The sequence below is a fragment of the Nothobranchius furzeri genome, chromosome 13 (genome assembly GCF_043380555.1).
Source record: "Nothobranchius furzeri strain GRZ-AD chromosome 13, NfurGRZ-RIMD1, whole genome shotgun sequence".
Classification (NCBI taxonomy): domain Eukaryota; kingdom Metazoa; phylum Chordata; class Actinopteri; order Cyprinodontiformes; family Nothobranchiidae; genus Nothobranchius; species Nothobranchius furzeri.
Genome location: NC_091753.1, coordinates 60,155,009 through 60,172,467, shown reverse-complemented (window position 1 = coordinate 60,172,467; position 17,459 = coordinate 60,155,009). Strand labels below are relative to the sequence as shown.

General features: G+C 46.7%; 1 protein-coding gene and 1 long non-coding RNA gene across 5 annotated transcripts in view; one reads left to right on the top strand and one right to left on the bottom strand.

The window, feature by feature from the left end:
• Positions 1-17,459, bottom strand: part of pak4 (p21 protein (Cdc42/Rac)-activated kinase 4) — a 59,578-nt gene that overhangs the window by 15,779 nt on the left and 26,340 nt on the right. For all 4 annotated transcript variants that reach the window (XR_011516106.1, XM_054742262.2, XM_054742261.2 and 1 more), the window contains 2 exons: positions 4,996-5,445; positions 1-43 (listed from right to left, as the gene is read on the bottom strand). The exon at positions 1-43 is cut by the window's left edge and continues 91 nt beyond it. Coding sequence is in view for 3 of the 4 variants with exons in the window: in XM_054742262.2 (XP_054598237.1) it covers positions 1-43; positions 4,996-5,445 (493 nt within the window). In the remaining variant the exon portion in view is untranslated. The remainder of the gene's footprint in view (positions 44-4,995; positions 5,446-17,459) is intronic.
• LOC129163767 (uncharacterized) lies at positions 3,488-4,081 on the top strand. Its single transcript, XR_008563557.1, has 2 exons — positions 3,488-3,667; positions 3,810-4,081. It is a non-coding gene; the product is annotated as an uncharacterized lncRNA (long non-coding RNA).

Here is a 17,459-nt window from a genome sequence, read left to right as displayed (position 1 = left end):
TCTCCACCACATTCTCATGGTGGTAGTCCCGCATGATGACCACCTGCAGAAAAACAGACACAAGGATCTTTTATCTGCTGTGTCGCATCTAAAGCTTAACCCTTTGGGCACCAGAGTTTTTCGAGCAAATTCACTCATCTAATTTGCATATTATGACATCACCAGGCTACCATATTGGAATGCATCATTTTTACAGATGTTCCACCCTTTTTTTTACAGGTTATTTTGAAATTTACATATTATTTAGAATTTTATATACCTACCCAGCCACCCACCCACCTACCTACCTACCTACCTACCTACCTACCCACCTACCTACCTACCTACCTACCTACCTACCTACCCACCTACCTACCTACCTACCTACCTACCTACCTACCCACCTACCTACCTACCTACCTACCTACCCACCCACCTACCTACCTACCTACCTACCCACCCACCCACCTACCTACCTACCTACCTACCCACCCACCCACCTACCTACCTACCTACCTACCTACCTACCCACCTACCTACCTACCTACCTACCTACCTACCTACCTACCCACCTACCTACCTACCTACCTACCTACCTACCTACCTACCTACCCACCCACCTACCTACCTACCCACCTACCTACCTACCTACCTACCCACCTACCTACCTACCCACCTACCTACCCACCTACCTACCTACCCACCCACCTACCTACCCACCCACCTGGGTTACCGCCTCACCGCCCTTTCGATATTGGCAATGACTTGTTGCCGGGGGCTCCGCTCCCAACCAGCCGCCTCTACAGCCTGTCCAAGCCTGAACAGGACTGTATGAAAACCTACATCACCGAGGCCCTGAACAATGGCATAATCAGACCATCCACCTTGCCCCTGGGAGCCGTTTTTTTCTTTGTAGCAAAGAAGGATGGGTCGCTTCGCCCTTGTATTGACTACCGGGGCTTAAACCAGATCACTGTTAAGGATAAGTACCCGCTTCCTCTGCTCTCGTCCACCTTCGAGCCAGTCCAAGATGCCACCATTTTTACTCATTTGGACCTTCGCAATGCTTATCACCTGGTAAGAGTCCGCCAAGGTCACGAATGGAAGACTGCTTTTAAGACACTCCTGGGGCACTTTGAATATTTAGTGATGCCTTTTGGGCTCACGAATGCTCCAACGGTGTTTCAAAGACTTGTAAACTTTGTGCTGGGGGACTACATTGATGACTTTGTGACTGTCTATCTCGATGATATTTAGATTTTCTCTAGGTCCATTGCCTAGCACCAGAAACATGTTCGAGCCGTACTCCAACAGCTGTTGGAAAACAGACTATTTGTCAAGGCCGAAAAATGCAAATTTCATGAGTCTGTGGTTAAATTTCTGGGTTTTTTTCTAGTGAGCGGACGACTGAGGGCGGACCCAGACAAGGTTCAGGCGGTGACGAAGTGGCCTACCCCTGCAACCAGGAAGCAGCTGCAGCGGATCTTGGGCTTTGCAAATTTTTACAGACGGTTTATCGGTAATTACAGTCAGACTGCAGCTCCTCTAACAGCCCTTACCTCTGTAGCTAAGCCCTTTTCTTGGTCCCCAGAAGCCGAAGCCGCATTCAAGACACTTAAGAGGAAATTCACAGAGGCTCCGGTCCTTTCCAGACCAGACCCCAAACAGCAGTTCACAGTGGAGGTGGACGCCTTAGACACCGGGGTTGGAGCAGTCCTCTCCCAGGTATCCCCGGTCAACCACAAGCTCCATCCCTGCGCCTTCTTTTCACGACGCTTGACGCCCACCGAGAGCAGGTATTACGTGGGGGACAGGGAGTTACTTGCTGTGAAACTGGCTCTAGAGGAGTGGAGGCATTGGCTGGAGGGGGCTGAACTACCGTTCATTATTTGGACGGATCATAAGAACTTAATCTACCTCAAAGAGGCAAAAAGACTAAACCCCCGACAATACAGGTGGTCCTTGTTCTTCTCCCGTTTTAACTTTGTTTTGTCCTATAGACCGGGGTCTAAGAACACGAAGCCTGACGCTCTGTCTCGTCAGTTCGCCACCGAGGACGAAATGACTCCTAGCACCATCTTGCCTGCCTCCTGCATTGTGGCTGGAGTGACCTGGCCTATAAGAGACCAGGTTCTGGAGGTCCTGAAGGTGGACCCCGGCCCAGGTAATGGACCCCCCAATAGATTGTTTGTTCCTCAGGAACTACGAAGAAAGGTGATTGACTGGGCACACACCGGGAGGTTTTCGATTCATCCTGGAGTGGGACGAACATTGGCCCTGATTAGGCGCTCTTTCTGGTGGTCCTCCCTCTACAAAGATGTGAAGGAGTATGTGTCAGCCTGCCACGTATGTGCCCAGCAAAAAGGTACCAATCAGCCTCCTGCAGGTCTACTTAGTCCTCTACCTGTGCCATCCCGTCCATGGTCCCATATTGCCTTGGACTTTGTTTGTGGGTTACCACTCTCACGTGGTTTTAATGTTATTTTAACCATAGTGGACAGGTTCTCCAAGGCCTGTCATCTGGTGCCGTTAAAGGCCCTTCCTACTTCCGCTGTCACAGCCCAGCTCCTAATAAAGCATGTTTTTCGTCTTCATGGGATTCCAACAGAGATCCTCTCTGATCGTGGCCCCCAGTTTGTGTCTCGAATCTGGAAGGAGTTTACCACTGCTCTGGGGGCCCGGGTGGCTCTAACCTCAGGATTTCACCCACAGACTAACGGCCAATGTGAGCGAATGAATCAGGAGATGGGCGCCATGCTCCGCTGCGTGTGTGCCACCAACCCATCAACCTGGAGTGACCACCTGGCTTGGGTCGAGTACGCTCATAACAGCCACGTCTCCTCCGCCACAGGTCAGTCCCCATTCGAATCCTCCCTCGGATATCAGCCCTCTCTGTTCCCCCTACATACAGATATCCCCACCACCACCACTCCTCAGTTCCTTCGTCGGGCCCGTCGTGCATGGATTGCCACGAGATCGGCTCTACAACGGACTGCGGAGAGGAATCAGCGGTTGGCTGACCGACACCGTCGCCCAGCTCCCACCTACTCTCCTGGACAGATGGTCTGGCTATCATCTAAGGATGTTCCCCTGAAGGCGACTACAAAGAAGTTCTCTCCTAGGTTCCTTGCTCCCTTCAAGGTGGCAGCAGTTCTGAGCTCGACGACCGTTCGGCTGGATCTCCCGTCTTCTCTCCGGATTCATCCCGTGTTCCACGTCTCCCTGGTTAAGCCCGTTGTCTTCAGTCCTCTGTGCCTGGTTCCGGCTCCGCCTCCCCCTGCTCAGCTCTACAAAGAGGGGCTGGTCTACAAGGTTTGGCACATCCTTGACTCACGCCCCCGTGGTTGAGGTCTTCAGTATTTGGTAGACTGGGAGGGTTACGGCCCGGAGGAACGCTCCTGGATTCCCCGGTCCTAGATCGAGGATCCCTCTCTCATCACGGACTTTGAGGCCTCCAGGTCCGGCGTTGGGATGCCAGGGGGCGTCCGTTGAGGGGGGGGAGGGGGGGGGCACTGTCATGTACCTGGGCAGAGGTGAGTCACACCATCTCCTCTCATCAGCCTTGAGTTAATTCTCCACAGATGAGGAGCAGAGGGAGCGGCAGCTGCAGGAGATTTCAAAATCAGGAACGCGGGTTTAAAAGGAGGATGGAGACACCTCACTGTGCCGGATGATTGCACCAGTTTAGGTAGCCCCAGCCACTTGTTTGCTCTTGTTCGTTTGTGTTTTGACTTGCTCTCTGACTATTGGATTTATGACCTTGGATTGTGTTTTTGGACTACGTTTTTGGATTATCCCTGACGTTTGGTGTTTCTTTCCCTTCCTCTCAGGATTCTCACACCACCTGCTCCACCTTTGCTGTCTACGTACGCTGGATCTCACACACCACATCCCATCCTCCTCCGTTGTTCCTGTTTGGACTCCCTCTGCTACCTCACCCCTCCCGGAGCGCTCACCCTTTGCCCAGCGCTCACCCCGGCTTCCCCTCCTCTCTCGTTCATCCCGAACGCTACAAGGACTAGAGCTGCACCGCTCACTCTCACAGGACTTCCCTGAGCTGTTTCTGTTCCCGTTTGTGAAATAAAGAACTTTACCAATTCTGCCCGACGAGTATGATTCTGCATGTCTTGGGTTAGGCACTTACCTCGAGTCATGACACTAACGAGTATGGTAACACTAACGAGCATAGTAACCCTGGCGGGTATGGTAACCCTAATGAGTATGGTAACCCTAACGAGTATGGTAACCATAACAAGTATGCTAACCCTAACAAGTATGGTAACACTAACGAGCATAGTAACCATGGCTGGTATAGTAACCATAACAAGTATGGTTACCCTAACAAGTATGGTAACCCTAACAAGTATGGTAACACTAACGAGCATAGTAACCTTGGCGGGTATAGTAACCATAACAAGTATGGTAACCCTAACAAGTATGGTAACCATAACAAGTATGGTAACACTAACGAGCATGGTAACCATGGCTGGTATAGTAACCATAACAAGTATGGTAACCCTAACAAGTATGGTAACCCTAACAAGTATGGTAACCATAACAAGTATGGTAACACTAACGAGCATGGTAACCATGGCTGGTATGGTAACCATAACGAGTATGGTAACCCTAATATATAGTAACTCTAACAAGTATGGTAACCATAACGAGTATGGTAGCCCTAACAAGTATGGTAACCATAACAAGTACGGTAACACTAACGAGCGTAGTAACCCTGGTGGGTATGGTAACACTGCATTGTCCATGCTGTGTACAGATGAGGAAAAAAAATCCCAAATTACACAGCATGAGCTAAAAAGGATGTTTATGATGCATCCGAGAAAAAGAAAAGAGTTGGGGGTTTATTTGAATAAAATATCTTGTGTAGATTTTCATCTAAACGTCTGACAATCACGTTTGTGAGTCAGGACTCTAGATGTCTTGATGAGTAAATTATGATGTTTTGACTGAAGTCTGACTGCATGACAGCCACCATTTCTGCTCAACAGCTCTCATTACCTCATTGAAAAGAAGTTCTCTACGCTGTTGTTTCCTCAGGTCCATCTTCTTCACAGCTACCAGTTTTCCATTGGTCTTCACTGTGGCGATGCACACGATTCCTGTGGACCCCTCACCAATCTTTATGTAGTGATCCAGGTAGGTCCGCGGGTCACCTGGGTCCACCACCATCTGCAGCGCCGCTCTGAACTGTTCGTGGGAAACTCTCTGAGGCTCCCGCTGAGGGGAGCGGCCCTGAGGCGCAGCACCTGATGGAGGGGGGGTGGCGAGATTGGGGGGCTGTGGGGCCGGAATGTTGGGGTGAGGGGTGTGTGGGGCGTCGGGGTTCAGGCTTGGGTGGGAGATCTGGTGAGGGTACTGGTGGCTCACTGGGGGCTTGGAGCCAGAAGAACCTTGAGTGGAACCACTAGAAGGTCCGTTTTGAGGGGAAGACTCAGGGTGTCGGCCCACCTGCAGCAGAAGATGAAAAACAGTCCAATTAAACCGGATTTTAAACGTCATAAACAAGTGAAATTAAATCAGAAGTCTTCAGCATGAGAATCAACCAGCTGATAAAATTAACTTAATTTTGAAGAATAAGAATCAGAAGGTTTTATTGCCATGTGTCACAACATTAGGCAATCGCTGCGGTATCTGGTGCAAAAAGAAAGATAAAGATAAGAGATAAGAAAAAATAAGAAGTAAGAATATAATCATGCTGAAATAATAATATGAAGTGGCAGTACTTAGAGAAATGGCTGTTATACACAAGTCAGTGTAGGTACTGATCTGAGAGAATCAGTTCAGGTACAATCAACACTGGGTCATGTGACTGGAACCAAGCAACTGGAGTGGGCAGCCCTGGGATTGTCATACATGAGTCCGACCGCAGACGGGAAGAAACTGTAGAAGGAATGAAGCAAACTTGTATCGTATTTTTGTAGCTTATGAATTCTCTGGAGTGGGAGAACCACTCACAGGACAACAGCTTCAAGCACAGCTTAATAGTGGTCGTAGTAAGCAAGTATCAGTTTCAACTGTGAAGAGAAGACGGAGCTGCAGCTCTGACAGGACGAGTTGCAGCAAGAAAGCCGCTGCTAAGATGTCAGAATGAGAGGAAGAGGCTTGCATGGGCCAAGAAACACCGCCACTGGTCTACTGAAGACTGCTTTATATTAAAAAATGAATCAGCATAAATGTTTATTCTTATAATGCTTTCCTTCACATCTTAAATACACCAAATGAGTACTTGCTGAATTTAATAATGATTTATTATGAGTATATCCACATATTAATATTGGTATATTAACAAAGGAATGTTTAACATATTTACTTCACATTAAGGGAACTCATCTTTCCTAAGCGTTCGAGAAAGGAGTGACATTTACACTTCTTACATTCATATTTGTCCAGAACTGATAAAAAAGAAAGGTTAAGAGGTGGCATTTCGTTTTATTCAGTTCCTGCAAAAGATTTCAGCTTACTCCAAAATGATCATGCCGGGGGAAATCAAGCCAGATCTTTCCGTAGAATACTTTAAGCGGCAGAAAGAGACATCCCTTTCAAGATCGGACAATTATTACTTGCTCGATCTACAAACACCTCATCAGGCATGAAACGGTCCGCCTGCAGGCTGGGACACGACTTCTGACCAGCTGGTGAGTTAACCATGTTAGCTTAAACTTGTGTGCTAGCATCACAATGTAGTACAGATTACTATCATGTACCAGTTAAAGTAGTATCGCTCAGTTAATATAATATTAATACTAATGAGCGTCTGTCAGCTGTCTTGTACTCGTTAATATCTGCTCACCTCACCTAGTTTAGCTTAGAGAGAGGGAGAGAGACGCCTGTCATCCGGTTCTGGAGCTCATGCGGGCTTCTGTGAGCTGGATCCGACCCAGACACCAGCGAGTCAGTCCAGCTGGTATTTTTAAAAGCTGCACATGATCCTCTCCTGAAGGTCTGCAGAGGTTCTGACCTGGTTCTGACCCAGAAACCAGCTCCACTGGCCCGCTGAGCTGCGCGTCTCTTTTGGTGGTCGGTTCTGACCTGGTACTGATGATGATCTGAGCTCCAGAAATCCACATATAATTTTGGGTCTCCGGAGCCCAGCGCGGACCTACCTGACCTGGTACCGACCCATGTGGGCTACAGAGGTCCGTCTTTTCAGCTGCAGAAACGCCCTCAGGCACGGAGATAGAGGAGTTGTTCCTCTGATCTGGAAACCCGGGGACTCGATGTCTAGACAGGCTGGAGTTGGTACAGCCTTCACACACTCTAGTTTACCAACATGAACACAACCCAACACTAGTAAAACACTGACTGGATCACATGACCTCTCTACCCTAAACTGGCAACTCCCCACACCGAGCTGAGGCAGTAACAGGAATTGTTAATATGATGACTTTTGAGAAAAAGGCTCGTCTCGCCTGTTTTATGTCCGAGTTATAAGTACGCAGCTGAATTCTGAAGGTCTGACATTGATCTGGTAGATTACTTTTCCTGAATCTGCGCTCTGCTTTTCTACATTCTTGTTTTGATTAGTAACAGTTCTGGTGAACCTGCATGGAGCTTTCTGTTTGCCTGAAATGAGTTGGACCTTTTCAGGTGCGATGGCGTCAACGACTTCAAGTGTTTTGGGGTTGAAGCTGGATAAGAGCGAATCAATGCAGCTGGATGTTGGATGTGTTGATAAGTTCATCTGCTCCGTAAAAACTGAAGCAGTGTGATCACCTATGTACCTTGTTTTTGTGAACAACTATAGATTGAAGTGTAGCAGGTGAGACTGATATCTCCGAGAAAACCCAGACAGGGTATATACAGCAATCCTTAAGTAAAATTTACTACTTTTTAATACTTTTTTTTACTACCTTCAGAATTTTTTTAAAACCATCACAACACTAAATTGCAAGTGTTAATCAGCGACCTATTTACACATATTTTAACATATATAACATACAAAAAGAATAGACTTAGAGACTCACTGATGTTGACAACGTATTGCGCATATTTATTTTACTTAGAAAATGTGCCAGGCACTTCTTTTCAGCGGTTCAGACAGTTGACCACGGGGCCTGAAATGATGCAGAACGACCACTGAATATGACGTCATCATTATGTGACCGGATATGCTAAAGTAGGGCTGCTCGATTATGGCAAAAACAATAATCACGATTATTGTGACTGAAATTGAGATCTCGATTATTTAAGACGATTTTTCAATTTATGTAGATTTTTTTAATTTATTTTTATTCAGTCATAAAACTGCTCAGGGCACAATCAGGGCAAAAATAAACAAGAAACAAGATGATCACTAAAATAACTCCTGGTTCCCAGTATAAAAAGACCAATATACTTACAGCTCATAGTTTATGACCCAAGGGCTATAGACCTTGGTTTAACTCATTTAAGTCTAACCAGTACAGACCCAAATACCAATATCTTGCAAATACTGACAGCAAGAATTATACAGTGGCATTTATAACAAATAAATGCAAATAAATTAATGTTCACAAAATGTTGCATAACATTTACTGAGTCATGTCAAGGTGCTGTAGGAGAGTGCACTAGCACCGTGTCCTCAGAGAGATTAGTTATTAGTTATCAGCGTGAGGAACTTATTTCTACCTTATTTATAAACTATTTATTTACAAGTCCATCAGTTAATGTAATAATTGTCCCAACCACAGCTGCACCCCCCAACCCGGTCTCACAGCAATCGGGGCAAGCTGCATGTGTGTTTAACGCGCCGCACGCGCACACTTAGCCGTTTTTAATGGCTCAGGAGCCCGCAGGTACTGTGTGTGTCACTCACTCTGGTTAATCCAACAGAGAGCCGGCTCCGAGAGCCGTTTCTGTAGCGACTGACACATCACTACATCATTCCCTTTCCTAATGTCCTGAAGAACGGTCCGGAGCGCAGGCGGAGTGTTTAGCTAACCTGCAGGAAATGTCGACGACAGTTATCCAGAAAGTAGCTAAGGGTTACCAGAGATGTTTCTGAGGTGTTCGCTAGGTACTTTTAAGATTTAAAAAGTCAAGAAGGGGGTCTGAGAAGCTGTTAGAAATAGCATCAAAGTCGCTAAGTTGGCAACACTGTGAGGAGCGCTTCATTTGTAACTCAGGGCAGCTCAAGTGGGAGGAGCAAATAATCGGCTTGTTTTATTTTTATAATCGTTCAAAACATTTCATTCGGAATATATTTCTATGTCGATGTTCAGAATACGACACCTGATAGTCTGAAAAAAATAATACCTAACTTGGAAAAAATAATACCTCTGAGACCAAATTTAACAATTTTAATGGCCTTAAATTTGACTATTTTTATTTATCACTTTTTAATACTTTTTAAAACCCCGCGGACACCCTGCCAGAAATGATCAGATAGGCCCAGATCTTTAACAACAATGTTCGACACATCAACGTCTCTAGTTAAGATTAGGTTGAGTGTAGCCCTGCGCGCGTGTTGGAGCATGGACATTTTGTTTAAGGTCAAACAACTCAAGTATATCACACCTTCCTGCATCTAATCAGCACGACTCCCTCTCAATAGAGGCTAACGACTCATCACGGGATGGAGAGGAGGGGTACTCAGAGTAGTTTCTGCTCGTTAAATAACAGACAGCTACAGTTTAAAAGCTTGATTCTACCATATTACAGTTAGTATGGACAAAGCTCCTCAGATGAGAAGCGAAAAGTCTTCAAGAAACCAAAGATGTCCAGTTGCCTTCAGTTAAAGCCTTTGGATTACCATGGCCTGGATGACTGAGAACCTTCACCAGCATACTGTACAATAACTGTTTACAGATAAATCTGTCTCTAAAGATAGAAGCAACACCTCCTCCCCTCCCATCAGGCGAAGCACATTCAGTGATGTGAAATTCTTCAATGAGAACCGGTGCACAGGTACTATCTGACAACCAAATTTCTGTCAGGAAGATGCCTTCATGATTGTGAGAGGGAATATCCCATACCTGGGAATTAATGTCTCTCCCAAGCTGGCCGATCAAACCAAACTAAACTACATCCCACTTTTAAGGAAAGTGGAAGATGATCTTGCAAGATGGAAATCCTTACCAATATCACTCATGGGGAGAGTGGCTACAATTAAAATGATGGTCTTACCCAGAATAAATTACTTATTTTCAATGATCCCAAACAAACCTCCAGCTGACTGGTTTAGATCTCTGGACTCCTCAATTACCAAATTCCTTTGGCAGGATAAACCTCCACGAATTAGCTTAAAAATGCTTCAGAAGACCAAAGACAGAGGAGGACTGGATTTACCCAACTTTTATTATTATTTCTTAGCCAACAGGCTGCAATATATACCAAGATGGTTGCAAGATAACCCACTAGATGAGTCCTGGTTAGATATAGAACAGACACTTTGCAATACGATAGAGCTTTCAGACTTACCATTTATTAGCTCGAGCATAAGAAAACATGAAAGCTTCAAAAGTATTAGTATCAGCACCTCTCTGACAGCATGGTGGGAGTATCTTAAAATGACCGAGTCTTCACTAGTACCATGCAGACGCACACCTATCTGGAATAATCCTGATATTTTGCAAAATAACAAAATGATGAACCTTCCGGACTGGAAAAATAAAGGAATCCTATACCTGGAACACATATATGAAGGATTGGACTTCATCCCATTTAATAAAATAGTCTCCCAATTTGGAATGGATAAGAATAGCTTTTTAGAATATCACCAAATTAAATCTGTAGTCAAACAAAAATTTAAGCTCAATAAAATAGAATTACAAACACCACCAAGGTTATATGACTTTTATAATCTCAAACCCCCCAAACTACTGTCTAAAGTATATAAGACACTGTCCAAAATAGACGATAGAATAGCAATCCCTATTGAAAAATTAGAGGTAGATCTATCAGTCAGCTTTGACCAGAACTTCTGGTCCCAAACTTGTTTAAAAACTTTTTAAATGATCAGACACCCCAATTTACAATTAATTCAGTACAAAATTCTACACAGAGTACACTATACAGGTCATCGGATGTTCAAGATGGGGTTTGTGTCGTCTGACACCTGTACACACTGCACAAACAACATTCCTGACAATTACATTCATGCACTGTGGTCCTGTCCACCTGTCCAGGAATTTTGAGGTAGAGTATGTGAGGATCTGTCAAAATGTCTGAAATGTCATATCCCAACTTCCCCCTCTCTTTGTTTACTGGGGAAGCTGGACGATGTCCCGACTGAAACATCTGTGGTTCACGTGGTTCTGACTGCCATATGCATCGCTAAGAAAACTATCCTCTTGAATTGGAAAAATAGAGAAACTCTCTGCATCAACCAGTATGGAAATCTTTTGTTAGATCATATTACACTTGATATAGCCTCTGCTTCCACTTCAGATCAATCTCTCTGGGCTCCTTTGATCGGTTCCATCATATAGCAATGATGGGGGGTCATTGATATTGTCCTGCGGGATGATGTGGGTGATGGGGTGGAGGGTCTGAGTTTGGAGTATCCGGACATTCCCTGGAGGTGGGTTCACTGGGGGCGTCTGGGGCTGAGGGGCTGCTGCCCCCCTCTGGAGGTGCTTGGGTCGCCTCAGGGGGTGGACTACTGGCGGTTGTGAGTGGGATCCCTTGGGGGTCTTGGCGGTGGCCATGAGTCGCTGCCTGGCGACCGCAATGCCCCAGAGTAGGTCTGGGTGGTGGCCAGGGGCTCGGGGTGTGGGGTTGGCCGGCCCCATGTGGGGATCTGGGCGGGGCCATGGGGTTCGGGTCCTGACATGTATGCTGACGGGAAGAAGGCGGGAACATACAGCAGTGCCTAGCCTGGGCTCAGGGGCCTCAGGTAAACCTTGGCTCCTCTGCTGTCCATCACTGGGGAGGGGGATGTCCAGGAGGGGGAGGACCCAACCTTACCTGGATGTCTTATATATTCTGGAAGCTGTGCAAATGCAGGGACGGGAGTAGATTTTCTGCTGGGGTGGGGCTGCGTTGGCTCCCTTGGACTCCGTGGAGCTCTGCAATACTGCTGCTTTGGGCCCTGGCAAGATGGGTTCGGGTCTCCATAACCTGGGTGGCATTTTGGCAACGAAGGTGCCTATTGGGGCCAGTGGGGGAGCTGGCTCCCTGGAGGGCTTAAGCCAACCAGCCATTCCTCCCCATCCCCACACATTTTTCTCCTCCTGTTCCCTCACATCATCACACAATCATACACATAGGACCTTGGGGGGTGGACAAGTCAGGAAGTGCGGGTACGGACCCCATTTCCGCATTCCTGCGGCAACCTGCCCCCCAATTTTATTTGCACCGCAAACACTTCCACCAACGACATTCCAGGCAAACACACACTTAGGGCCTTGGGAGTAAGCACATACAACGGCACTTGGGAAGGCGATCTTTCAGCCTCATCCCAGGTGCTGGTGCCCGCTTCCAGTTTTAAACTGCAAGAGGGGTGGTGTGGTGGCATCAGCTGGTGTAGAACAGATGATGCCTGCACTACCCGCTCACCACAGCCACGAATACACCTCAATAACACGCCTAACACTGCATTGGAGCAGGCGGAGGGTGACTAGGGGTCTTAGCACACCTCTGTTGTCACTTGGCTTCCTGGGGCTGGAGGCTAGGAGGGAAATCTGGCCATCTGGTTGGGTTCTGGGGTGGTGGGTCGCTTTGCTCAGCATTGGGCGGGGGAGCCTGCTCATCAGCACCCCAGCAGAATGGGTCGAACTCTGGGAATCGGTAATGGTTGTACCCCATGTGCAGCAGTACCGGGACCAGAGTGAATAGGGTGTGTATGGGGAGCATGAGTGGGTGTCTGGCATGCATTTTTGTAAGTCTAAGATTGTATGTGTGTGTGTGTGTGTGAGCATGAGGGAGGGAGTGTGTGACTGTGTCTGTGTATGACCGTATATGTCAGGTGGGGCCTTTGACTCCTCCCTTCTCCTGGGACTTCTTTTGCTGCTATACATCTTCGCCTGCCCTCCCCCGTCACATTTGGTGTGGAGTGTGGTGCCTTGGTCTGCCTGAGTGTTCGTGGCTCTTGGGTCAGGGGGTTTAAGATTTTTAGCGTCTGCCGGATTAATCCCGGTGGCTGCCTGGTGGGATCTGGATCCCTGGACTGTGTTGGGTCCCCGGCGGGGCTGGTCGCCCCTGGGTCCCGGGTCGCTGGGTTCCGGGCTCAGCCGGCTGGGGGGTGGGAGGCTGCGGGCAGGCCTGTGGGCTTGCCGCTGATATCCCCCGGGTCTCTGCCGGCTGCTGGTTGTGGACCCCCGGGGCAATCCTCTGCGCCTCTTGAGGGGGCGGGGGCTTTTCTGGTCGCAGTCTCCGTGGAGTTCCTGCACTCTGGGGCAGCTCCTGGATCTCTGGGACTTGGAGCTCCCTCCATCTCCTACACATCTTTAGGGGGCAGATCTGTGGCCCCTCACACTATCTGTTGGACGCTCCTATAGAGAATCCTAACATAGACAAGCGCGTGTACATACAGGTGCTCACATGGTGCTCTCATAAGTAGGGCCCGACTGATATGCTTTTTTTGGGACCGATACGATACGATATAAAACTTTTAACAAAGGCTGATTGCCGATATAATGGCCGATAAATCTCCCTCACAAAAAAAGAAATAAATATAAATGTTCTTAAGATTAAACCCTTCATTCTCTGCCTTTTTGATGCTAACTTATTTCTATATTACACACCAAAGAACTGTCTCAATAACTCACTAGGGTTAGGGTTAGGGTTTTTGTTTTCAAGAGTCTGTGGAGTTTTACACTTTTGTGTTTTGATCCTTTCCAAAGCCGACAGTATTAGGAAAATAAAAATAAGATACCGTAAATCCTCTAATATTAGCCTGTATTTAATTAACTGCAGAGTATCATATTTTGGCCGGTGTCGGCGGAGGTGAATAATGGCCGGTATTTTATTGTGGCCGGGTGGAATGTGGTAACAAGCAAGTACCACGAGGGGGCAGTTGTGTCATCCGTCTCACTTTTGATTTGCCAGTGATAGACCGCGATTTGGCAGGTGCGGAGACGAAGAGGAGGTGAAAATTCAAGTTCAAAGAGAACGTGCTGATTATGCTGCAGAACACTCTGGGGAGCAGTAGGGGTTGTATGAACTAGTCGACTTCACTATAGTGACTTGTTATGCCTGTCATCGACTAGTCGCTGTCACGTGATAATGACCGGCAAGATGCAGCCCTCGGAAAAGACAGCAGCCTGTTGTCAGCAGGTGACACGCTCCTGTGCGTCGGGGAAGCAACGCGCTGTGCCAGAGCGTCGGTACTGACACCCGCCGTAAAACGGACATTTAACCAAATTGTGACCTTTACCCTCTTGCAATTTAACCTTCCCCTCACCCCATCCTAACCTTAACCAGCGTGCGCATGCAAAGCTCTGATTGTTGACGCGCTCCAGACATCTGCGTCCTGAGCACGGCCACAGTAACATTATCAAATCAGGTGTCGCCACCTCAAAAACCAATTTAACACGCGATCGTTCATGTCGGCTCATTTCCTTTTATGTTTTCTGTCTTTTATTCTTTTATTTGCGCCTGATGCGTTTCGCTGCTGTGGAGCGGGGCGCATCACCTGTTTTGTCCTCCGTGATGCGCGGCCGCCAAGCAGCGCGCACTCCACTGTTTTTGCGGTCGGTAGATCTTTTAGAACTGCAGTTCAAAGGTAACTCATGAGGTGAATATATATGAACCCAGGTAGCAGTTTTTCTTTAGGATTGAGAGGAGATGCAGGAAGATAATAAACAGACAGGACAGAAAAATAGTCAAATAAAAACAAGTTAGTTTTTGTACCTGCTGGTTGCAACAAACAGACACCATTGAAGGTAATCAGAAGTGAGGAACAGAAAATGAAATAAGTATTTTAATGTTTAGAGCAGCAGGAACTCCGAGAGGCTGCAGGCCCATCAGTGAGTTTGCGGCCGCTGCGCAGGGGGAGGGGGGAGAGGGCTGAAGCAGGGGGAGGGGGGAGATGGCTGAAGCAGAAACTACCGTTGTTAAAAGAAATGTGTTTAACTTTGAAAATGTGGGCGCAATTTTAATTGTCAAAAACTCCAGCAAACCATTAGTTCATTTTGCTCAAATAGAAATTGAGGCCTGCCTCTAATTCTGGTCCTCCTTCCAATAAAGGCCTGGAGCTTGATGAGCTTGAGTCAAATACAGGCCCGGGCCTGTATTAGAGGATTTACGGTACGCTAAATGACTAGTATGTGGCAATGTATAAGCCTTATGTAAAATATAAGGCTGAAAAAATACAATAGATTTATTCTACTGTAGAGAGGAATGTTTATTTTCTCGTATTACCGCCCCTACTCCTCTCCAAGCTAGGGGGAGGAGGGGGGACTCCCTGCACAGCGTTTCATTGCTTTGTTGCCAACCCCCCCTCGCCTGTCCTCAGCTGCGACAACGGTCGTGTGTCGCCGAAGCGCTGCGAAACGGGTACCGCCTTCATTCGTCGCCCTTGTTATCCTATTCTATAGGCCACATGGGCGATCGTTTCGGCGTCTGCACTATTTTTTTCGCGAGCCGCGGGTGAACCGTGTGAGTTTGAAAAGACTGCTGAAGAGCGGAGGAAATTGTCTGAGAATATTCCAGAATGTCTACCAGAAAAAGGCCAATGTTACTTACTTACTGCCCTGCATGACTAAAGGGGAAGCAGCGTGAGCTCTGCATAGAGCTGCGGCAGTTTTATTTTATTTTTTCAGGTTAACTTTTCAATACGAGGCCACGAGGCACACAATAAACTTAGGAAGCATGTTGAGGGGAAACATACTTTTGTCATTGCTTATTTTACCGTTCAACTTACCACAGACACAAAAAATATGCTTAAAACGGAAGATTTACCTCCTACTTCCTCATCACCGTCGTCTCTGCTTCACTGAATTGCTTCTGCTGCTCCGCTGCATGTGTGCTGTGATGGTGGCTCCACCCCCGAGGAGCCACACAACATGAGTTCATAAAGCTGGCGCCATCTGCTGGATAGGTAGCGCAATATCGGCCGTCTTTTTGGCCGATAGTGTTAATGACCCCTATATCGGCCGATATATCGGTCGGGCCCTACTCATAAGTATGGACTTGGGCACGTTCAACACATGTCTTAAGGCTATGGTGGGCACTAAATGCACTGTGATTCATTATCGTGTGATTGTTCAGTAAAACATTGTTTTTATATTTCCTCATCAGGTTGACGCAGTGATAGTTTGCTCCTGTTGTATTGTTGTGTGTCCCTTTTCTTTTTTTCTCCTTCTGCACGTCTAGAAGCACACTCTTGTTCATCATTGATGACCCTTTGGTCTCTTCCTTTCTCTTTCACCTCTGTCTCCGTGTCTGGTCGGAATTAAAAGCATTCAAAAAACAATAATAAAGTTTTAAGTATCAGGCGTGACATTAAAAGCAGAAGCTTTGATGCTCCACCTGAGAGTAAATCTGTAAGGCTTGTCACCAGCATTCAGACATCAATTCTGTTTGTTTCACAGCCAGACAGGACACGGTAAAAAATATAAAAAATAAATAAATAAAGACTGTGAGAGGTGACGAGATCATTTACCAGAAATGGCTTATTACTGACAGATCTAACATTTAACCAAGCCGTCTTCATTGATGTAACTGGAGGACGTTGAGTTGAAATAGGCTGATAAGGAACTGTTATCAGGTATCTAGGATTTTGTGCTCGAGAAGACACTTTCAGTCTTGCAGAAAATTCATTCATTGTCTCGTTTAACATCACTTTGAATCACCATTTATAATCATTTGCCTTTCATCATGACTGATATAGTAATAAATAGATGTTTTAAACTATATTTTTGTCTCTGTGTCAAATTATTATAAAGTGTTATTTCCCTGGATTAACCAAAGTACCTAGTTTCATCAGCAATCCAATATCAGAGGCTCAATAATATTGACAATCCATATTTTTATGGAATATTACATTTTATTGAATACCTTTGTAATGTTTTGTACGTGGCTACTTTTCATAAATTGTCAGTAAAAATGTAAAGCATCCATTGAACGACAACCAAGTGGCTGGCATCGTGTAGAAACATCTGCAGCATGGACTGGAAGCCCCAAGGTCAAAGTGGGTAATGCCCCCTAAGGTGGTTGAGAACGACAGAGCCAAGGTCCTGTGGGACTTCCAGATCCAGACTGACAACAAGGTGATGGAGAACCAACCAGACATTGTGATAGTGGACAAACAACAGAGGACAGATGTCGTGGTTGATGTGGCGGTACCATGTGATGTAACATCAGGAAAAAGAAACACGAGAAACTAGTGAAGTAGCAGGTCCTCAGAGAAGAGTTTGAGAAAGCCTGGAGAGTGACATCTGTGGTGCCAGTGGCCATCGGGGCACTCGGGGCAGTGACCCCCAGACTGGAGGAGCGGCTAAAGCAGGTCCCAGAAAAACATCAGACATCTCAGTCCAGAAAAGAGCAGCTCTAGGATCAGCTGAGATCCTGCAGAACCCTCAAGCTCCCAGGCCTCTGGT